At 32.5% G+C, this 25059-nt stretch overlaps 1 protein-coding gene across 4 annotated transcripts in view; it reads right to left on the reverse strand.

Moving 5' to 3' along the window:
• Positions 1-3566: 3566 nt before the first annotated feature.
• MIOS (meiosis regulator for oocyte development) overlaps positions 3567-25059 on the reverse strand; it is a 31073-nt gene continuing 9580 nt past the window's right edge. For 3 of the 4 annotated variants that reach the window (XM_031454948.2, XM_031454944.2, XM_031454946.2), the window contains 8 exons: positions 20850-21104; positions 18562-18731; positions 16124-16189; positions 15112-15270; positions 10973-11125; positions 9570-9774; positions 4593-4722; positions 3567-3797 (listed from right to left, as the gene is read on the reverse strand). In XM_031454948.2, the coding sequence (XP_031310808.1) occupies positions 3701-3797; positions 4593-4722; positions 9570-9774; positions 10973-11125; positions 15112-15270; positions 16124-16189; positions 18562-18731; positions 20850-21104 (1235 nt within the window). In that variant the 3' untranslated portion in view covers positions 3567-3700. The remainder of the gene's footprint in view (positions 3798-4592; positions 4723-9569; positions 9775-10972; positions 11126-15111; positions 15271-16123; positions 16190-18561; positions 18732-20849; positions 21105-25059) is intronic. The other variant, XM_031454949.2, reaches the window with a different exon arrangement.

The raw sequence follows: 25059 nt of genomic DNA on the forward strand, positions 1-25059 counted from the left end.
ACAGACTGGGAAGTCAGACTGCTGGAGTCAAAATCTTGGCTCTGCTATTTATTAGCTGTATAACCTAGGACAAGTGACCTTATGTCCCTACTTGTTAATTGCCTCACGTATAGAATGGGAAGTTAATAGTGTACCGGTCTCATAAGGCTACTATGAGGATTAAATAGGATAATGTGCGTGGTATTTGGCACGTAATAGGCACTAACAGGAACTTACCATTCTTAGTAATATACCATTGGATTTGATACTCACCTTACTTATGAATTTAGTAAGATTCATGAATATTCCTAAGTGAAATCAGTTCTTTGTTTTTGGCAATCTGTGCTTATTTGATACTTGGATTATGTTAGCTTTCAGAAACACTTGGGAAGCTTTCTTCTGTCTCTATACTCTAGAATAATTAATATTTTATAAAGATTAATATTTCCATAAAGAGCTGCTTTTTATAATCAGCAAAGTGACTGCAAAACTTTCAGGCAGGAAGGAAAAACAGGCAGATGATGTAATGGGAGTTAGAGTAGTCAACAGGAGAGCAGCTGCCCAGCTAGCCCCACCTCTGCCAGGGCCATGTGGGTCACAGGCACTCAACATGAGGATGCTAAACTGACACCTAACATGCTTCTCCCACCTCTCTGATGCCTCTAGCTATGTACAACCACTTAGTGCCCACTTGTTTTAACTACAGCTATCTCAAGGGAGAACAAACCTCACAGTGTGCTTCCTTTTTTATTACCCTCACCCCCCAACATTTTACCTGAAAGGAACAAGTGTAATAGAAAGGCAGAAAAGGAAGAATTACACCAATACTGGATAATTCCTCCACTGAAGACCAGGATTTAAGAGTTGAATATAGATATGAAAACCTCAAGTTTTCAAGAGTTACTGGTCAATTATCCAGATTCACCAAAATTTTAATTTTCAGCCCTAGGTTCACTTTTATATCACATTAAAATCCTAGGTGGTTATTTAGATGACTTCTTCATACTGCAAAAAGTAATATTCTAAATACAGAATAAACAAAAGTAATTAAGTTCTGTCTCAAAAGAAAATGCCATAATTTTTCCAGATTTGAAAAAACAAGCTCTTGTGAAATTCCCACTCCTGACACAACTGCAGACCCTTCTTCAAATTATATCATACTCAATTAAAAAGTACTGACACACGAGTAACCAAGAAAGCCTAGGTAAGGAGAACTGTTAAACACTACCTTTTATAGACCACTTGTTAACAGGGATAGAGCACTTCATGTTTATTTCATCACCTAATACTCCCCATCACCACATGAGGTAGGTATTTCTGTACTTTTTAGCATATGAGGAAATTGAAACTCAAAATGGTTAAGTCATTTGGCCAAGTTACTGGGGCTAGGATTATAATTTAAATTTCTAAAGTCATAATTTTAATAGTTGCAGTAAAATGAATGACTGAAATTACATTCAGCCATGCAATTAAATGTGGAATTACATTGTTTCTAACTCTTAATACTTACCATGTGTAGCACTGACAATGGAAAGCTACTTTTTAAATAAACCATTTTGAATAACAATAATCATTCTGGAAAGCTGAAAAACAGAGCCTAAAAAAATTTACTTCTAAGATTAAGTACCAAATTTGCCATCAAAAGAAGTATTAATATTACTTTGTTATTTCATTGGATTATTTGTAGAGTGGTCATAGATAATTTGTAGATCAGACATGTTGACTTCAATCCAGATTTATTCATTTTTAAAAAAAATAAAAACACTTCTGTTAAATGCTTCTATTGAATATGTTTAGGTAAAATATTTTGAGTTTGTAAACTCAAATATTGACCTAGTAATAAAAATGAAACATCTATTTTCATGCTCCGCAAACAATGAAATGCAAAACAAGCACAACAGACACCTTACATGAATCTGGGTTTCACAAAAAATATTCAGGGGCTGCTGTAGCAGCATAAACAACTATTCTTAAAAATGTCACCCTATATGGTTACAGACTATTTATGTGATAGACTTTATATTTATGTCTTATATTATACTTTCAAAAATTGTAAATATTTTAGATATAACACTAAATATAAATTCAAAACTTTTAACTTACTTTAGCTAAGGAGAAATGAAAATGAGTATGACAGTTGGACATTACTTAAATCTGACTTTTCATATTTTAGACACACTTAATTTGAAAGAAACACTTCAACTAATGCAATTTTAAAGGTAAAGGTTATGTTTTAGTAAAATGAAATCAGGAAGATTTACTTAAAAGAAGACTGGAAAAACTCCCCATAATAATCATCTTTGTAAAAAAAAAAAAATTATATTTATTCCCACTTCTTTTAACAAAAGATTGTCATCTAAGTGAGACAGAGTAGATATGCAAAGTTTTCCTAGAAAAGAGCCTTTTGTAACAGATCTCTAAGTAAAAAATAAATGTGATTCACTTTTGTTCAGTATTTACATCACACCTCAAATTAATCTAATAGATCTTAGTTTTACCAAGTAACATTGCTAACATGAAAGCTTCTAAAATTCTTTAAGATATTTCTTTCTTCAAAATCTATATAATAATTAAGTTTCAGGCTTACTTTTTAAGTACTATTTTGACTACAAAATTCAGTTCAGTCCTCTGCATATGTCAGATGCTGCTACAAATCCTTTGTATTTCTCTTCCAACTATCTAGCTGTGAAAAGGGAAAAAATTATAGTTTAAAATAAAGTCCCTGAATTGGCCCCAATATACTTACTTTTAGGAACTTACACTGAAGGTAAAATTGTCTCCAAAGTGACCCTGTTTTCCCCAACATCTCCCAGTCTACCTGAGAAAAAAACAGGATATTCCACAGCAAGGGGGAATCTGACAGCAGGACATACTGCCACACATGTCACTGAACGGTTGGTCATGTATAATCTCATATAGACTGTGTATTCAGTAAAATGCTCCCAGATGATGAGTTCATGATGTATTAATAGGAAGAGCAGTCTTTGAAGACAAATCAGGGCTTTGGAAGCAAAAGGTTGAAACAGAAATTTTATACATGTTTCCTTGAAATGGTGCATAATTTTCTCTTCAAAAGAGAAAAAGTTGTAAGATACATTCTCAATTTTGACATTTCTTAAGAAGACTATAATGGTCTGTGCCAAAAGGTTTATATTAAACTGAAAGTGTATGAGGGAAAAAAACTCCTTAAAAACATGTATCAATTGTACCTTGATAAAATTTATTCTCCAGTGTAGGGCAGGCGTTCTCCAATTCTAAAAGTAAAAAGCCACAGTATTATCTGAAAGGAATCTAAGCATGGGTGAGCTTAAACTATTGCCAGAATCACTGAGTTGGTTATATTATTCTAAGTTAAAAGTGCACAGATTTTACTGAAAGATAACCAATTTCAACAACAAAAAGCATGGTTTCAAGGCTATTCCGGAAACTCTGCTTCCATAGTGTTCATAATGTCAATGAAACCCTAAAAGTTCTTTCCAAAATGAACTTTTTCAACTTACTGAACGGAATTCATGCCCACACTGATGTTCACATCAGCAACATTTGTCTCTGTGAAGTACATCAAAATCACTCAAACATCAAATTGCTGATTTGATAGAATGATTTATTTTCCCACTGCAGGAAAGTCAGGAGTGACTTGTTCTGAGGTATGTTTTTGAGCTATGAAGGACAGCACTTAGAAAGCTCCACACTTGAAGGTTTCTCTTTAGCTGATAACATTTTATGGCTGGACAGTCTCTGCAGGTACCAGATTGCCTGTTGTATCCAACTGCATGCATTTACATGTGCATGCAGACACGGGACACTCTGCATGATCCCTGAAAAACAGGTCAAGTAAAAGTCAGAAGTCTAAATTATACATACATAAATACATTTCTCTACATATCTATCTATATCTATAATGCAATTTTCCAAAATGGTATTTGGAAAAATACAAGAATTAAAATCCAAAGACAAACATTAAAAACATTAACTTAGAAATGACTGCCAAGCTGAACATGGGGAGAAAGTTATTAGAAAATGAATAGCTTTACTTTCTAAACATATAAGTTATCTCATTCACAGTTATGAAGGCGACTGGGATGTTCTCAAGAGTTAAAGTTAAAGCCAATGTCATAAACTGCATGTAAAAGTTATAGCAATGAGAAGTATAGGGCTGCTGACAGTATTCAAAGTAAAAGTTAAATAAGGTTTTGAGTCTCCACTGTATTAGATGCTTACTTACTACACAACATAGACATAGAAGATAACTAATAAAGGAGTTTGATATGTACTCTATCACTTAAATTATAACTCAGCTTTATTATTATATATTCTATATGATAGGATATTCAGTCAGTGATAAAAAACTGTAAATATATCCTCTCCCCAAATAAAGTTAAATAATGTTTTTCAAACATTTAACCCATATATAATATTTAAACTGTTTCTTATGCAAATATTAATTTTATAGTTTAAGATTACATAGGCCAATGATAAGAATGTTCACACCATTTCTGTTAACTTAGATGATAGTAAAAAAAAAAAAAGGAATTCATCCTTGAGCTGTTAAAAGGCCATCTGCTTTACCTCCTCTAACTCCAAGCCTATGAGAGAAGGAATGTGCTGATTACCTGAACCAGCTAAGCATATGTCCAGCATGCCCACCGTGCCGGCAATTATGACACCATGTAAACCAGTTGTTGAATTGAGCTAATTTTTTGTCCTTGCTCAAGTCTACTTTTTCATCTGATTTGGATCCTCCTATGGTTTAAAGAAAATAATCTTCATTAACTATATCACAATACTTTATTCAAAGTTTCTTAAAAGGTCTTTCTAAATTATGTCAAAATACAAATCACACATCATACTGAAACAGCAATTTTAATGCTAAGATCTAGTTTAGACTAAAAAAATACCAAATAACCAGTTTTCTTAATTTTTCATAGTCAATGATAAATGGAAAAATAGAAATTATCAAACCTACTTCTTAAGCAATCTGAATTAACAACTTTAGAGAAATAATTAGTAGTTTAAAATCTTTCCACAAAGAAAATACCAAGCCCAGCTTACAGGTGAGTTCATACCAAACTTTTCCAAAGAACAGGGAAAGAGGGGAAATTTCCCAATGTACTCCATGAGGCTGGTATATAAATAACTTTGCTAACAAAATCAGACAAAGATAATATCAGAAAGAAGACTAAAGTCGATCTCCCTCTGGAACAGACATAAAAATCCTAAGTAAAATACTAGCAAACAGTATGATTTAGCAATTCTGCTTCTAGGTAAATACACTAGAGAAACTTTTGCATGCTAAAAGAACACATATGAAGGAATGTTCACAGCAGCACTGTTCTTAATAGTAAAAATCTGCAAACAACCAAGTGCCCATGGTTGAGTAGAAAAATTTGTTTTGTAGTTATAAATGGAATATACTAAATAGTAATGAAAAATGAATAAACTATAACTACATTTATTAGCATAACTGAAACTAAAAAAAACCCTCCAATTCCAATGTTGAGCAAAAAAGGCAAGTCAAAGGATACACACTGTATGATTCACTTATAAAGAATTTAAAACACAGAGAAAAGTAAACCTATGATAAAACTATACAGAAAAGCAAGAGACTGAATTAACAGACAATTTAGGACACTGGTGACCTTTGAGGAAGAGCCCAAAGAAGTAGGACAAGGTAGGGAGAAATGATCAAAGGCACCCGGTTTAGACAATTTTATCTTCAGCAGTATAGGGACTCACTGATGTTTAATTTATACATGATGTGTACCTTCCTATCTGTGTTACAGTTAAAAAAAAACTGAAGAAAAATAGATTTATTATACATGTACATTTATACATGCACATATACACACATATGTACATAATTTGTAGTGATCAAAAAATGCTCATTCTATTAACTTTGGCCACCTTAATGTGTTTTATTTTGTTCTAAAACAGCAAATCAAATGAAAATATCTTAAGATCACATATAATTAGAGACAAGAATAGAAAAATTAGTAAGTAAAAATATTAAGCTTAATTAAGTAGGTGTATAACTATTAAGACATAATGCTAGGTTCAAAATTTCACCTCGGGCCATTGCACACTTTTAACGACCACAGGGATACTCTTGCAAATAGTTTTTAAAAATCCATCTTGTTTTTGCTAATGGCATGAAGATGAAGAATGTGAAGGTGGTTCAACGATTTAAGATGCAGATACACTGAAATTCTTCCTAAAAGCTTCATAAAAACAACTAACAATGAAAGGGAGGAAAAGACAGAAGAAGGAAGAGAAAATATAGACTTTTTTAAAGATAAGCTATTACATAACTTTGTGTATAGTTCTCAATGATTTTCACTTGTTATTGTAACTTCTAGCACACAGAAAACAGACTGAATTCAGAACAGATTAATCCTTATGTTTCTGATAAGCTGAAAGTAGTAAGTCTACTTCATTATCGTTTAAGAAAAGGCTTTTTAAGATCAAATAGCTTTTAAATTTAAGAAATATTTACAGTGAATTATGAAGATCAGTAATACAGAATAGTTGAAGGAAACTAGAGTTTCAGTTAGGCACTAACTAATAACAACAATAACAACAATAATAATAATTGGGTAGGAAAGAAATACTAATATGTAATCTAACTTTAAAAAATGTATCACATCTAATGGTAGCTCACTGAGAAAAAAATGTGACAATGAATATATATATGTTCATGTATAACTGAAAAATTGTGCTCTACAATGGAATTTGATACAACATTGTAAAATGATTATAAATCAATAAAAATGTTAAAAAAAAGTATCACATCTAGAAGTTAAACTCTGTAAGAGCAGGGATTTTTGTCTGTTTTGTTCACTGTAACACTTCTAGCACTTAGAACAAAAGGTACTAAATAAATACTGTTGAATAAATAATGTTTATAATTTTGAATGGTAAATATTAGCATTTATAATTTATAAGCATTAAATTATAAATACTTATAAGTATAAACTCAATGAGACAGTTTCAATAGAGTTCCAATCTTCAAAGCATAACTGAGTGTAAAAATATGCAACTTTCAGTTAAATAAGCTTATGGAAATTCTGGCCACTTAGATCATGTAGCGTGATGAATGGATATAATCTCTAACTGCAGGCAAAGCGCTGGTGAGGGAGGGGGATGGTCTGTAAACCCAAACCTTTAAACTGTCATGAGCCAGCATTTGATTTCTATTAGGTCTTGTTTCATTTTGGAACTCAAATTCTTCCGATTTTAAAAAATAAAAGAAGAATATGCTTATTAGTTTGTGATTAACTCAGCTCAGTAATGTCTTTAAAAAGAATATATTCAGGCTCCTCTAATCTTCACTATTTCCTGTCAGCCCACTTCCTAGGCCCTGTCACACTGATGCACTTCCTAGTTCAACACACTCTCTGCATTTATCATATTCACTAACCTCTGTATTCCAGTTCATGATTTTCACTCTTTATCTATAACCTGGACAGGCTTTCCTAAAATCTTCATATACTTAAATCTATCAAACTTTAAAGGACCAGCTTAAATGGCATCTTCTTTTTGATCTTCGCCAGATATCCTCCACATAGAAGCAATGTTTCTTTTCCTTTTTCAAAATTCCTAAGACTTTATATAATATCCTTTATTCATCTCAGGGGGCCAAATATACTTCAGAATTTGGAATATTTGGTGATTTTAGAAAAATAATGAGCAAACATTATATAATACCTCCAGGAAAAGTCTGAGGCAGCATTCTGTAATTAAACTCATTAGTATTTCTGCAGTAAAACATAGGAATATTCAGAAATAAAGAAGAGAAATAAAGACTTTAATAACCTCATGTCAACTCTGAACAGTTTTTTGTTTTTTTTTGCCAAATGAGATTATTGCAAATTCATTAAAAAAAAAACTTTGGCTTTTCAGATTTTTTAAGAGATTTTGGAATGACAGATAAAAGATTCTGGACTAGTACTTATTTTCTAGAATATATAATATCTCCTTTTATATCAGTTATTCAGCTCACTGTATACCATAAGGTCCATGAGGATCTCTGATTCACCTCAGCACATCAGCCTTATCTTAATTAGTATTAAAGAAGTACTCAAACCTAAATAAAGAATTATTTCTGAAGCAAATTTAGAAAAAAATTTCTGAAGCAAACATGAAAAAATGTTAAGGCTTGACAAACCTGGGTGTTGAATATTCATTAAATTAATAGTCTCCATAACAGAGAGTGTAAAATGTTTTATGATTTAATTTTCTTTAAATTCCAGAAAGTTGTGTATTTTCTTATCCATTTCAAAAATAGAAAAGATTGAAAAGCTACTATCTAGCTAAAAGGAATGGCACTCAGGCCATCACAGCTTCCTGAGACTTACATCCAAAAGATGTATTAAAGTGAACTATTTCTATGTACCTCAGTTCACATATAACTTATTTGTGCTATATTTTGCCTCCTTGTTCTTTCCTTGTAGTAGATTTAATTCCAAATTGTTATTTTCTATTTATTAGTATCAGTGCCATAAAAAAGTGATCAACATGCAACGTAGAAAATGAAAATCCCTGATTAAAATTTAAATCAAAACTAACATGTGTATCTGAAAACATTACATATTGTACTTGTTTAAAAAAAGGCATTTACACTGAAAAATAATAACTTAATGATACCAGAAAACCTCTTTTACAGATATTAATGCAATAAAACAGACTACTTATATGAACCAGCTGCAGAACAAATCACATAATTTCATAACTAGGAAGGATCACCCAGTCCAACACCTTACATGAAAGAGGACTGAAGCTGACTCTCAGTGTCACACAGCTTGAACTAAAACAGGCATTTTGATACCATATTGAGTTCTTTATTCACTATTCATTTACCAGTGGCCAGAAACTCAAAAGTTTCTAATTAAGAATTTTGCTATAGTATCATTTTCAAGTTATAGAAATAGCTGAAATATTTCTAGCCACTAAGTACCCTACATTCAATTATCTATTGTTCTCAAAAATTTTTTGTGTATTTACTGTAAGCAGTAAACAATAATTCTAATATTTCTAATCATTAAAAAAATATATTTACTAACTAGTAGACAAACATATGTATAAATATAAATATACAGCAGAAGCAGCACCATAACTTAGAAGTAGAGGGATCTGACCTCCAGGTTAATATTTTTCCCATGTATTTCACAGGTAGATTTTGAAGATGAAATAAGAGAAAATGTGAAAGTGCTTTGAGACTATCAAAAACTATGCATACAGGGTCTTTGTTAATAGATGAGGCCACATTGACTTTTAAACACAAAACTTGAGGGCACTCCTCTTAGAAAAAGTGGTAAGAAAATGGTGTAAGATTATTTAATATTTGAGCTGTTCTCATAAACTTTAAATTGGTCAGCATTTGTGAGATTACCCGAGATATTATGGATACAGATTTCACTTTTAATGTACAGATTTTATAAATTATAGAGAACACAAAACCTTCAAGCCAGCAAAGTCGCTTGCTCTTAGAAATAATATATACTCAAGCTGGTGCACCTTTTATTTATAACGTTAAATCAATTATGCAGAAACAATTTCAGCTCAGAAAAGTATATTGTAGAATTATGTCATACCAGGACAACTAGAAACAGGTGTTCCCATATTAATGAGGCAAAGAGCACATCGAGGAAGCGGTTTTCGACAGCCAGGGCAACTCGTGACTTTAGATTTTGTTGGTGAGCCACTGACACCATACTGACTAAAGCCTCGTCCCTGATGAGGCACAGTTGAGCAGCTGTAGGAGATAGACTTTCCACAAAAATTGCAACTCACAAACACCTATAAAACAAATGAAAGAAGAATAAATATAATGCAAACTTCATAAATAAAATTAATTTTTTTTAAAAAATCAAAGCTTGATCCTAACAAATAACCTTTAAATTTACTTTTATACTTTAATTTATCTGCTAAGTCAGTTAGTTCACATTTAAGATTTCCACTTAGCAGTTACATTATTTGAGTACTTCCTCCCTGTTATCTTTATTTAGTTGTATTCTTCCTAATACCACCAAGATATGCAGAAAAACTCAGAAACATCAGAAACAACATTTTAGAAATAACAAGGACTTTAGAGTTCACATTGGGACATTATAAAATATCCCAATATGACTTTTGATCCGAAGTTCAATGATGTAATCTCCTGAACAAAATTTTCTTATAAAGAAAACACTCATTTCCTAAGATTAAAAGGAGTTAAGATCCTGTAACAGCAAATAGAAACTGTTCATTTTGCTTTTACATTAAACTCCTAGGCTCTTAAACACTTATCATATAGATTAGTAACAAATATCATGTAAGGCTATCTTACTAACACTCAAGTCGTTTTAATACAAACACTGATTTCTTTGCTTTCTACAGTAAGACAACAGCACCACCCAGTGCTCACACTGAGGATATACCTGATATTTAATGTGAACTTAGACACAGTGATCTCAAGTCATGTGCTTTATGTGATCACTGATCTCATGTTCTTTAAACTACTGCCAAGAGAAAAATATTTCCATGTGTAATTAAACATATAGAAACGTATGTATGTACTGTCAAAGAAATAATTTCCTTATTACATATAATACAGAAAGATTCAATACATAAATGGAATTTATAAGATCATAAAGTAGTTTAGATTCTGAAAGGACATGGAATATACTGGAAAACCTCAGACAACCCTAGGATTGATTTGGTTTTGCCTAAGATCCTCTAGGCCTGCTGTGGTTTGCTCCGTCTCAGATTAAAGCTCAAATCACTGAGATGGTTATTAAGAAATGGCAGGAGCAAAACCTCATGAAGATGAAGGGCAAAATGCAGTCTGGGGTAAGGACAGCAATGGGAACTCAACATGAGCAAAAGAATGAGTTTATTAATAACAACTTATTAAATTGAACCTTGTATTTATCCTAGGTAACATATACTTCTATTTGGGGGATAGCGATATTAATAATATGTTACAATTTGATTCTCTCCAAAACAACGTACTTACCTGTGCTAAAGGCTTAGAACTGGGATCCAACTTACTCCTGTGAATATCAAATTCAGCTCGTTTATGCCAAAACCTCCAGGCATCTAATAAATTTCTATAATTCTCAATCCAGTACTGAACTCTTTCATCTTTAAGAACATCTAAAGGAGAACCCTAAAAGGAAAACATGAATTACTTCAGTTTTTAAAATTTTCCTGGCTAAGCCTGAAAATTCTACGTAACATGTGAATATAAGTCAAATGGAAGAAACAGGCCTTCTTTTTGCCAAAAATTGCTGGCTCCTAATGCGGGCATCAATAAAATAAGTGATGGAAGCTCCATTAATTTACTTTAAGCTGGCCTCTACTAATGACATAAATATGCACTCTATGTATTATACCTAGCCAAGGAAGTGTAATTCTCTTTCTTATTTAAGTTTAAAGACCCAAGAGCAATCAATTCACCTTCTTGGTTGAATGAAGTAAAAAGTGATACAAATACTTTTTGTCTAAACAATTAAAACTTTTCGTCTAAACAATTAAAACTAAATATTTACTGTCTAATCCAAATACACACCAAAACTGCTCAATCACATTTAAAATAATACTGGTCCTTCATATCCAGTTATGAACTGAGATGCTATTTTATATACCTATTTATCTGAAAGTTAAACCTGTCTGTTCTCTCTCTTGTTCTCAATTAAAACATACATTTATCACCTTAAAAATGAAAAAAATAAAAACAAAAAAAACCAAGACTAAACCACAAATGTTTAGCTCTTTTGCCCCTAGGCTACAGGGAAAAGCAACAATTTCTTTTCCTGAAATTTACTATAGATTTCTTCTCATTAAGAACTTCAATTCCTGTCAGTAAGACTTTTCCTAAAACTGCATTTTTCCTGTGACAGTCTACATTTCACCTATGCTTGCTTTGGGTTTTCACAGAATGCCTTTATCTCTGTCCAGGATATTACCCTTAACTTCACATGATGAAGAAAGTAGAGAAAGACCCTATCTCCACCGATGCAGTGGGGATTAATTTGAAGCCAAGTTTTCTCAGTTCTATTCAGGGACCACATAGAAAAGAAAAATGTCAGAGAAAACTTAGCACCCACATCTTCTGGGAAAAGGGAAGAAACCTGTAGCAGCTAATAAAGACAATCTACCTTTAGACATTGCATCAACATAGAAGAAGCGTATCTTTCACCTAGTAACTAACTATTAATTTCAATTACTGGAGTTAAATTTAGCTAAAAGAACATGTGAAAAACTCATAGTTGACAATTTCATTTCTTAAAAAAGTAAACATCTACTTTAGTCCTCATTATGACCAACTAGCCAGAACTAAGTACTAAAGCACAATACAATCCCTGATTTAAAAAGAAAATTCATAGAAAAATTAAAAATCTTCATAGCCTACTCTGCCCCCTTCCATGGCAGTAAGGATAAACTAAGAAAGAATTTGGCCTATTTGTATTTGATAAGTCATCTCTAGATCTGCCCCAATAAAACTTAAAGTGAAGTTCTAACAAAGTCTGCAGAAGAACAGAGTTCAGAGATTAATTCTTGACCAAATTAGAAGGGTTTGGGAAATACCATGGGCTTGCCACACATCCACAGTAACAAAACCTAAGACCAAAGTGAACAGCAAGTAACTGAACTTCCAAAAGCATTAACCAATATTCTTCAGGAAAAAAAGTAAAAGAACCCAGATCTCTATAATGTACTGTACACAATGTCTAATATTCAATGAAAAAACATTAGACATATAAAAAAAACAGGTAAATGTTGTTCAAAGTAAAGGAGAAAGGTAAACAGTAGAACTAAACCTTAAATAGCCATTATGTTAGAGTAAGCAAATACTGCAATGCAGCTATTAGACATGTATTCAAAGACTTAGAGGAAAACAATGCTTTAATTAGTGAACAGATAGAGATCTGAGCTGAAAAATGTAAACTATAAAAAAAAATTTAGAGTCTATAACTAAAAAGTATAATAACTGAAATTAAGAATTTCCTGAAAAACCTAAAATAAGATAGAAGATAACAGAACAGTCAACATATCAATAGAATTTATCCAATTTGAAGAACAGAAGGGAAAAAAGATGAAAGGAAAATGAACAGAGCCTCAGATTCTTGTGGGACAATATCAAATGCTTTAATATATGTGTAGTAATAGTCCAAGAAGGAGAAGAGAATGAGACTGAGGCAGGGAAAAAAAATATTTAAAGAAATAATGCCCCCAAACTTCCCAAAATCTGATGAAAAACATTGACTAGCAGATCCAAGAAGCTCAGTGAATCACAAGTAGGATTAAAAAAACAAAAAACCAAAAAAACCCACAACTAGGCATCAGGGTTAAACTGTGGAAAATGAAAAAGAAAATCTTGAAAACAGCCCAAGGAAGAATGAAACACTACATAGGGGAAACAAGATAATAATAGCTGATTTCTCATCAGAAACAATGGAGGCAGGAAGACTATGAAACCATATCTTTAAAGGGCTGAAAGAAAACAAGAGCAAAACAGACATTTTCAATTAAAATTAAGATGAGAGAATCTGTCACCAGTAAATCTGAACTATAAAAAATGCTAAAGAGAAAGACCAAAGGGAAATGATACCAGATGAAATTCGAGTCTACTTCAAGGAATAAACAATACCAGGTACAGTAAATGAGTAACTAAATATAAAAGCCCATGGTTTCATTCTTCACATAATTCACGTAAGAGAAAACTGACTGTACAAAGCAAAAACATAGCACTGTAAGATGGAGTTTATAATATATGTTGAAGTAAAGTACATGACAATAGGACAAAGGAGGGGGTTTGTAAACAGGATTACATTGCTGTAACACTTTTGAAACGTGAAACATGAAGCAAAAAAAGTGGGAAGTGTCAGGTGGGAGGTAAGAAAGGGAAAGGGTGAAGTGGGATGCATGAATTATCAAGTGTGAAATGTAAAGTATTAGGAAGTAAAATGCTTACTGATGGGTTAAGGATGCATACTGTTAGAACCAGAGCAACTACTTAAAAGAAAAAGATAATTGTAAACAGGTATAGCTAAAAAGCCAACAGATAAAATAAATACTAAAATATTCAATCAGCTCAAAAGAAGGCAGGAAAGAACAGAAACAAAAGAAGGGAAAACAAAAGGGAAAACAAACAGCAAGACGGTAGACTAAATCTTGACCACATAAATATAAATGGTGGAAACTTCTCAATTAAAAGGCAGCTGATTATCAGACTAGATTATTTTTAAAAGGCAAGATCCAATTCTACACTACATTTTAAATATATGTGATAAATCTTGTCAAGAGGTTACCAACCATTTGCATTCCACAGCCATTGATCTATATAGTTTAACAGATGTGAATTCATTTCAGTAAGAAAATAATGACACATTATGCTACAGGACACTTTTCTTCCATGGACAGTGGCCTGCTATCTCAGGCTAGGTTTACACTGTGGTCTGTGGGGAAGTATGTACATTTGTTCATAAGAAGGTGGGATGGGAGGAGGGGACACTTCACATAACATGCTATCATATTGTGTAAAAGGATAAGGAAAGGAAAGAGGACATCATGAAGGGAGAAGATTAGCTGGAGAGCTATAAGAAATATCAGGAAAATGCTGTAAAATGTCACCGTATTTCCAACAAAAGCAAAGTAGAAGGGAACATTTGCCAGGAATCCATTTTTAACTACGGGACAGTAAAAACTGAGAGAAAATAGATGAATAGTTACCCCAAATCATGCCCACTGATTTGGGAAAATGAGAATTAACAGAGTTGAGTGTAATTTGTCCTCTGTACTTCAAGTGAGATGTATAGCAGTAGTTCAGGTCAGGAAAGGGCAATCTCTTTGTAGAAGGTGTAGTCCTGTCAACAACTGGAGAAACTGAAGGTTTCTCCGCTCCATTTGAACTTTACGTAAATTCAAGACTGACACTTTCCAAAATGAAAAGAAAACCTGGATAACCCAATGCAGGAGGCTTAGGGACAATAAGATAAGGCAGAAGTCCTCTATAGATCAAGTGATTAGATTAAAGCCAAGTACGTTCTGAAGATCCTCAGCAAGCAAAAGGGCATACCCACTCAGTAAGGGAAGAAAATACAAGAGGTTAAGCATTTTTTTCTCTGCAAGCTGCTGCCACACTGCACTAACCTGTAACATGCAGTAACTTGCTGTTTGAACATCTCCAGTTCTGTCAACATAACTCTCCATTAAGTCCACTCCATCTTTAGTAAGCCCTGTAAGCAGTATTCCTTCCAAATTTCCAGCTTCTTTCATTTCATTGGTCAACTTTTCAATGTATCTATTTAACTGGAAAATTCAAAGTGATTTTTCTAAAGCAATTCATTTCACTATTTGTATTTGTGCTTCAAAACCTCTACATGTGGAACATTATTCTTAATGGAAAACATTTTTAAAACAAAAGCACTTGTAAAAATCTAGATATGTGATCTCTAAGAAGTATGCATCTATTATAAATTACAATGCTGCAGCCATGATCATTTAAAGTATTTTTTTAAAAGACAAGGTATTTACTGTTTGATAATTATTCTATAAAAGATCTACAGACAGTCTTACTACTTTAAATTTAAGGCGAGAACTGCCCTTATTATTTTGTAGTTCCTGATGTCTACTACAGTAGGATGTAATAGAGTCACGGAATCTGAGTTGGAAGGGAACTTCAAGATTGCTAACAATAACCATTCCTTATAAAGTCTTTCCTGACTGCATCCCAACCAAACTCTGGCCAAGATTCCCCTATGTTCCCCCAGCACTTTCTCATCACTATGGTACTTAGTACACTGTATTGTTTATATGCATTTCTCTCTCACTATCTACATAGCACATGCATTTACTACCTGCTTATTGTATCAGAAAATGAAGGAATCCTTTTACAGCATTGCTAAAGAGTGAGTTTAATATCTTTATCTATTGACTAATCTCAGTCCCCAAAGCAGAAATAAATGAAAATATTAAGTCAGCATTCTTAAAACAAATAAATTTAGTTATGATACATATTTACAAGATCTTGATCTAATAATTACTTTACTTCTCAAAGAATTTAAATATAAATCTCACAGATACATATTTATACATAAATATTAGTTTCTTAATCCAGTGACAATATTAATCACTTTAAATACAGAATTATATCACTTCTTACCTGACTATCACTAAGGAATTTACAAGCAAATGCCACTCTGTCACGTACAGCAACTTTGTTTTCATACTGAAAAGGAGAAAAGCAAGGAGTTACTTTTAGGTGCTATGAGTTTTAAATTTTTGCACACTAAGTAAGTATTTTATACCTAATATGTAATTTTATTTTCAAATGTATTAGAAAGTTATTGTATATATACTGGCAATTCCAGTATATCAATGGTATATCAATACCATTGATGCCTAAGATGCCTTTCTTAATGTAACTCTTAGGAAACTCAGTGTTAAGGTTTTTGTCCTTACCAAGTAAACCTCTTAAACTGACCAATTCAATTTTTTAAAATCCCAGTTCAGTCTTATATAACTCTAACATAAAATAGAAGCAATGGTGTATAGTTTATCAAATTTAAGATGCCATGTAAACTTTCCATCACAGAAGATAATTTTGGTGAAACTGAAGAATTCTCTCCATGGCTCCTAAGTTAAACAAGTCTACAAATCTATGAGTTACCAGCAAATATACCAGTACAGGATTTAAAAAGAATATTAATACGTATTTCCAAACACAGTTTTAAAACATACTCTTATAAATAGACATACTTTCGTGGCTATAGTAAAATACTGTTATGCAGGTGGTTTGTGTCAAAGCGAAGGGGCATTATGATAAATACTTAAATCTTTATATACTTGCCAGTATTGTAAAACATGATTTTGAAAACTGTTTACTATAAATGTAGAAAGGTACTATTAATTTTGTGATGGGTGGATAAAAGATCCTATTTCCACTGAAGTCATTCCATGAGGTACAGTTTTCTTCCTTTAAATATAGATCACTTCAGCTGATACCTTAGTGTGTTTTCTCAGTTATAAAATATGGTTCTGCCCTATAAAGGGAACATGTTTGGTACAAACTAGATTTAACTCAGATTAAGTTACATATGTTACAATTTTGATCTGGAAAGAGTTATAAATACTATCTGTCCCATTTTACAGCTGAGAAAACTAAAACCCAAAAAAAAGATAACTGACCAGCTAAGGTAACTGTGGCAGAGTGAAGACTCAAATCTTAATCTTTGGATTTCCCAATTCAGTATTTTTCACTAGATTACTATAACTTAACAATTAAAAAAAGTTACTTATTTATATATAAAAAGTATAATTAGGTACATTCTTGAAACAGTTTGGAAATATGAAATTCCTCTCAAGATACAATATCCCTTATTTAGGTATAAGAAAAGAAGGTATTTATAATAGGTCACGTAATGGAAAATACAGAAATTTAATATTTACACTATATATTTCTCTATCAATTTAAAATCTGAATAATCCACTTTTCTCTAGTCTTCATTATTCTCTACCACTTCCTGAAAGTATCACTTTATTTCTTCAAGATGCAGCATTTAAAGTCTTCTATTTAACAAAAAAAGAGTGGTAATAGTAAAAACCAAAACAGACAAAAAAAGAAACCCAACATGCTCTTGGATATTAATTTCAAGTGGTTAGAAAAGTTCAATAGTAATTTGTTAAAAGTAATGAACAAAATAAATAGACTAAAGAATTGTCAAAATGGACACTAACAACATTTATTAAAATATTCATTAAGATACCTCAATAAAATACGTTTTTATAAATTCCTCAGAACTGACATTTAAATCAATTATCAGTGTATATTTTACAATAAATGCTACAATGGCAAAAAAAAAAAAAAAAAAAAAGAAAGAAGTTTCACATTAGAAGGCTCTTCTCAGTGCTAGAAAGAAGCCCAACAAATGCAAAGAAAGTTGTGGTACTAACGTAAAGCTTAAAACTCAGTAACTAAATATGGTAAGTAACCCTTACTTGCTTCTTTCTTTCCCCACTTTGTGATAAACAACCTATTTGGTGATTTGGTCATAAGTGGTTACAACAGGAGAGGAAAAAAAAAAGCAATAAAAAGACCAAAGAGTGAAAAAATGAAATAGTCCACTATAAGTAGTATAATCGTATAATACATCTCTCCAAACTGGAAGGTGTCTGAGAATGACAAATACTAACTCAGACAAGATATACGGTCATCTTGACCATAAACGATCACGTACTGATTTACTTAACTAAAAAAAACAAAAACAAAAAAACACCATACACACTTTTAAGAGACTATATTTCAATATAAAATGTATGTTTCCATAGTTGTAGAGCTCTAGAGCTCAGTTATTAAGCTAAAGGATAAAATCTTATTCCTAGAATTCTATACTGTAAGTTGTTTTATTAAAACCATAAAAAAGATCAAGTTCAGTCTGCTATCAGCTAACTCCAAACTTTGAAGATACCTTATTTAAAATAATATAAAATGCATTGAAGCATAAACAAAATTTTATGCAACTGACATTTGGAATTTTAACAAAGTTAGATGAAAACATCCTATCTTAAAGGGACAGTTTCATGAAACAGAAAAGAGCTTACCAATACTCCATCATAAGATCCTGCTTCACTCGTCAGAAATGCAAACATGACACAGAGATATGGGTTGTTTAACTGTAAACGTAAAGTGCTGCACATCTCTCTCCAAAGGGAATTCTTCTCATCCGTATAACCCGATAAAGCCATTGCTACCACATTAAGATTCAGATCACCTGCATATTAAAAACAGCCAGCTAATCAAAGTAATTAAAAACTTAGTATCTCCTTCTTCTAGCTCTTCAACCATAAACAAATAAAGATCAGAGGGTCACTTTTACCCTCTGAAAAATAATCCCATTAGAGAAAGGGTTTTGACTCAGACTGGAAATTTTGGCTAGGACCACAAGCAAAAGTTTCCATTCTTAGAAAATTTCTGCTCATATTGGAAGCCCTGGTAGGACAAGCACATCTTTTAATTCTCAAGTTCTCATTCCAGGCAGGTTCCTATATGGTATGTTATTGCTTACGGTCCAAATGAAGAGTAGGGAAGCTGTCCTACCAGGATCATTGTCAACTTTATCAACAAGTTCATATTTGCTGAAATGTTTCAAAGGGTTCACAGTAAATATTACTGTACCTCAGGACTGCAATTTCCAAAATAATTTTTTTTCCTATTCCTAAATATGTAATCACATGCTTATGTATATGTTTTATCAGCAAGGTACTGAAAGCCAATATTTCAGCATTCTTATTATAGTATTTTAACTTTCTAATTTTTCTAGGACAAAATTAACTATCAGAATGACCACAGAATTGTATTTAGACATATTTAAAACAAAGCATTTGTTACCAATAATCTCCAACATTTGTTCTCAGCAGTTTACATGGCTGCTGATGAGCTGCTAGACTGGCAGTCAGCCCTCTGCCTGCCTAGCCATCTCACGTAAGTTCAGCTTCAAAAGAGAAAATTAAATTCACCTTTAACTTTTACTTTGTTTTCTACATTTAGTACAGCAGCTTTATTAGGTCTCTTGATCCTAATCATTTTCTTTTTTCCCAAACAAAACAGCATTTCCCACTTTATGTTCTTAATAGCCTGTTCTTCATTTCTGTAAACATTTTCCCCAAGTTATTTTATGTCTGTTTCCTGGGCCTACTCTATTTAAGTCTTTCAAAGTAAAAAACAGCAACAAAAGAATATCATCTTTTAATCCTGCTTAGAACAATTTATTTCCAAATGGAAAAGAATATCTGATTCCAAAGGGAAATCTTTACTCCAGATCTTACCAGGTTATTGAAATCACTGAAAAGACACCTTTCCCCTATTATTAGTATGGGTATTTAAATCTAACACCAAATTTTCCAAGTACACCTGACAAGGAGTGTCATGCTCTCCGGTAGCAACGAAATTATAATTAGGAATGACTTTGATATTTAATATTAAATATTTTTTCCATCATCTCATATCTTCTTTTGCACTCTCAAATGGGGAAGACTTACGTTAGAGCAAAAGTGAAGGAAAAGAGGCCAATCTGGCCAAAATATTAGCTTTTTCAACTTTTAGACTGCAAGTAAACATATTACAGTTAATTTCACGTTTTTTTCCTATGGTATAACAGAACCTTAATAGTTTCAAAATGGGCCTGTATATAAGAATTAAGTATTCTGAATGTTCAAAAATAATTTGCTAGATGTATTAGAAATCAATAGCTATATATATACCTTAGGTATTTTCAAGTGAAATATTCCTGGTAAGAAAAAAACTGAATTTCTGGATTAAGATTTATTTCTCTGGGTATTTGCTTATAAAATATCAGAGTGAAAATTTTATCACATTTCTTTGTTTCTTCCTTTAAAAAAAAGTTAAATGGAAAGTATGTTTAAATCGGCAGACTCAAGTAGAAATATTTGTGCAGATCAAAGCATGATTTTTATAAGAATCTGTATTAGTCTAACTAAAAGTATCATTCAGTTTCCTACAAGTCAATCAAAAACCACCCAAAAGATAAAGTATAAAAATACACTCAAATGTTTGCCATAAAAATGCTTGCAGATGAAGTAGTCCTAATCTCCAGGAAAAAGTATTTTTTAAATGTATATGAACTGTCTTTAAAGAAAAAACACTGAAAATGAACACATTTGAGTACTTATGATATTATGACAATTAAGACACGTTCTTTTTCACAAACAAAAGGGATGGGCTAACATTCACTTCTATAGATATAGTTCTGTGCTGATTTCACTTTCAAAAATATTTACACAAAAATATTACTTAGATCTTTAAAAATTATCAGCATCTTTTCTTTAAAGGATTCTATGAACCACAAGAATCTTAGAATATAATCCAATACCTTTTCCTGAAGATGCCCCTTCATTCAGGATTTGGATTGCTCGTCGAATATCCAAGTTGAACAGTGCCACAGCAGCAGCTCTCTCCCATTCTCCTTCTTGTACAAGGGAGTTCAAAAACGGCCCCACATCTACATCCGTTCCTTTCTTTATCCATCCACAAAGTTGTAAAGCTAAAATTCTCTCTTCATTTAAATTCTGAGTATCAGTTTGCTTATCCAACCCACTCCAATTATGTCTGCTGCTTTCCACCACTCCTAAAAAGAGAAACATTTTTATATTGTTTTATCATTTATTATTTTTTGAAATATATTTGGAAAGTAAGTCAGTTTTACATAAAAATATTTCAACAATTAGATTTTAAATATTCAACTTCTCAGCCACAATTTTATGATAGGATTAATATGTGATATGCAACAAACAAAACATATTTGACATATTGCTAAGTATAACAGTTTCCTGAGTTACAACAAAGAGCTCTTGGAATAAGTCAGTGCCCCAGGGGCTGAGTCACTGCTTCAGAGAAGGCTCCCTGACCACTAACTTAAAACAGGGTGCCACCTGTTATTATCAAACTTGTCATTGGGTCCTGTATTTCCTTTAGCACTAGCATAAGGTCCCATATTTTATTTATTAATTTTTCAGCCTTATCTTTTCTCCTACTAGAACATAAATTCCAAAAGGGCAGGCATCTTGTGTTTTTATTTGAAAGGTGTCCCCAGTGCTTGAGATCCAGCAGATACTGAAGCTTTCTCTCCCTCCCGAGTCCTGTCACTCTATGTACAAACATAGAGCATGTATCAACAAACACATCTATGTGAAAAAATGAGACAGAAATCACCAAAGTACTCTGAAAGGCTAAGTACTAAGCTAAAATACAACAGGAATGATTTGAAGGTTTTCCCACCTTACTAAACCAGGAGACTTTACATTTTCATTGCCTTTTCATAAGGAATCTAAATAATTCTTGTAGCATTATTTACACTGCAATCAAGGCAGATGATCCCAATGGCAGAACAATTTCACTTAGGATGATATTTGGTGTCAAATAAAGGTAAAACAAATAAAGATGAAACTTAAGGACTCTATTAATTGCAACTCAAATTCTTCAATGTTCTAAAAAGTTTTACCATTAAAATTGTCATTATGTACTTATCTATTGTTATTTTAACAAAGGATTTTCAGAATTAAGTTAGGAATTAGGTAGTAAGAATGCCCAATATTACAAAAGTCTTTTATTTGTAGTAATGTACAGTAATTCTACATTTACATAGTTACATACAGTAATTATACATTTGTAAAAAAAAAAACAAAAAACTAGATCAAAACAAATACATAGGTCTTAAGAAATAATTCAGCTTGTCTGTAGTAGGCAGAGTTGGAAAATGAGCTCCATGAAAGAGTCTGAATATGAATTTTTGTAAAATTGTGGAAATTTAAAAAATAGTTAAATAATTATCCTTGAAATTACTTATATTTAACCTCATTATTGGGAATTTGCCAATTCAGGTCAAGGAATTACGAAGAGACTTTCGAAAAGAAGTTTTCTTCCTTAAAGAGAATATCTGCCCATCGAAAAAAGGAAGTGTGCTGCTCTATTTGCAATCATGAGGGAAGTCAGTAGAGACAAAACCATTTTTAGCTTATGAAAGTGAAATTTTAAGAACTATGAGAAAATTGTGAATAATTCAATGATAAAGTTAATAAAAGACACGTTGAAAATTAAAACTTTCTTTCTGAATAACAAATTTAAATTATTTAGATAGAATACAGTCATTAAATTTTATGTAGAACAAGCTGCAGATGTATTTGAATGTATTTATTTTCCAAACACCTCTAATAAATTTTGGATTCAGTGCTGACATTATTTAATTAATAGTAAAAATAACTACTTTAAATGGGTGAACAAAAGGTAGAAATATATTTTTCCAAAAATTCCTCACAGTTTAATAATATTCTAGTTTCTTAGGGTTTTTATTTTCTAGAAATTGTGTCATAGAATAGAGATCAATGTGTATGAACCCAAAGAATTCACTACTAGGAGGTGAAAAAAATATCCTTTAAGTGCATGGACACTGTGTCACATATTTTGGCTCCTCAGAGATCTTCCTACTGCTTAATAACTATGCTACAGGTAATTAGGGTTATCAAACAAGCAACGTGGTATTATTGTATGTTTTTAGGTAGTCATATTATGATTTTTAATATGTATGAATTTTTAAATGTGATTTTAACATCTGAAAAGGGATTAAAATCTATTTATGCATGTTATGCAATACTAAAGTGATAAAATTATATCCCCTAAATTTTAGATTGCCCTATATATAAATAATAGAATCGACATTTTATGATAGTTGTGAGGGAAACAAGTTCACTTAAACATTTAAAAGCATTAAAAACATTTTTTTGTTTCAAACACTACACCAAGCAATCAGACACTATGCTACTAGCAGATATTAGTTTCATTTTTGTATCTATATAATAACAAAGCAGTAAAATTAATTATCCAGTGTTTATAAAAACATTTTGTTCTTAAAAACATATATCCCAGCTTTTCTGCCCCTTCAAGTAATTCTTAATAGACAAGCTTTCTAGATCAGAGTTTATCCTGTAATTATGAAAAACATTTTCATCATATTGGATGGAAAGCTGACCAATATTTATTATACAACTTTCTGCCATCTTAAAAGGAAGGAATTATACCTACTGACAACATTGTGACCCTGCTCTACAGGACGTACAGGACAATGCCTCAGGGCATGCATGCTCCTCATCCTGGCTGATTTCAACACTGGTCCGTCCCATAAACTAGCCTCTATTTCTCTTCTTCGTTATCTCCCGTGGTCTATACCTCCAAGATTTTACTCCCCCTTTCATGGACACACTCCAAATTGTTCCTTCTCCAAAAGAACCACTTTCTAACCACCACCTCATAGCCTTCCAGCTCACAATCTCAATCTCACAATCTTTTGACCACTCATATTTCTACTTATCAGTCTTCTCCTATCATCTTCCTCCCCATCCAAGTTAGATCCCAAGGACCAACAAATGAATCATTCTCTTGCCAGTAGCCTTAATTCTCTTGCCCCACTGTCCTTTATTCTGTCTCTGGTAAAACAACATTGCCCTACGGGCCTTCTGTATCTCAAGGCAATGCTCTCCTCTTCTCTGTATCTTCACTCCACAACCTCCCTGCTCCTTCTCAATAAGCAAACCTAGTACGTTGAGAAAACAGGAGACTTCAGGTAGAAAACTCTGCAGCTCTGGTCACTGAACCTTAAACAACCTGCAAACCTTTTCCCTTTGCCTTTGCCTAAAGTGGAATAGGTGTATATCTTTCTGTCTAAAGCCAATCTTTCACCTGTCATTTGGATCCCATTCCTAGGAATTTGCTCTTCACCGTCTTTACGCTGCAGTTTTAACCTCTTTCTGTGGGTTTCCTCTCATTAGCATTTAAATAAGCTTAAATCAGTCCCATGTTAAAAACAAAAACAAAGCAACACAAAAGCCCTCCCCTGACCCCTGACTCACCTGCTACTATCACTGTGTATCTTTTTATCTTCTACATATAGTCAAATTTCTTGAAAGAATTAAAATGATCTCATTTCTTCAACCTAAATTTCTTGCCCAATGGACATCTCCACCTAGCTTTCTCAAATTCAACTTATCCTAAAATAAACTCTTCTCTTCTTCTCAAATGCATTCTTCCTATGTTATTCCTATCTAACTAGTGCTAGTATTACCCCAGTTGCCTTAGTGTGCTTTCATTTTTCCTTCCTCTCCATCTCCTTTAATCATTTTGTTCCACACTCTAATTTACCCACATTTCTCTAGCTCTGCTGCCAGTAACCTTGGTAAAAACAGTCACATTTTACCTTAATCAGCTCTAAAACACAAAACACTAAAAACCAAACACAACTTTAAAACACAAATCTAATTCTGGTTCTGCTCTTTAAAATCTTTCCTTGGTTTCCACTTGTTACAGTATGATAAATCAGGATTTCTGAGACCTGAGTTACCCCACTGCTTACCTTTCTAGCCTCCTTCTCTCTTCAAGTCCTCTCTCACATCTGTTCCAGCAATACTCAATGTGCTCTCCTCTGGGCTCACTGCATATGCTGCTCCCTGTCTGAATTTCTCTTGGCCTTCACCTCCTGTGGGAAACCATCACTAACCCCTACAACCAGATTATGAATTCTTCTACACATAATT

Source organism: Camelus dromedarius, chromosome 7 (genome assembly GCF_036321535.1).
Source record: "Camelus dromedarius isolate mCamDro1 chromosome 7, mCamDro1.pat, whole genome shotgun sequence".
Taxonomy (NCBI): Eukaryota; Metazoa; Chordata; class Mammalia; order Artiodactyla; family Camelidae; genus Camelus; species Camelus dromedarius.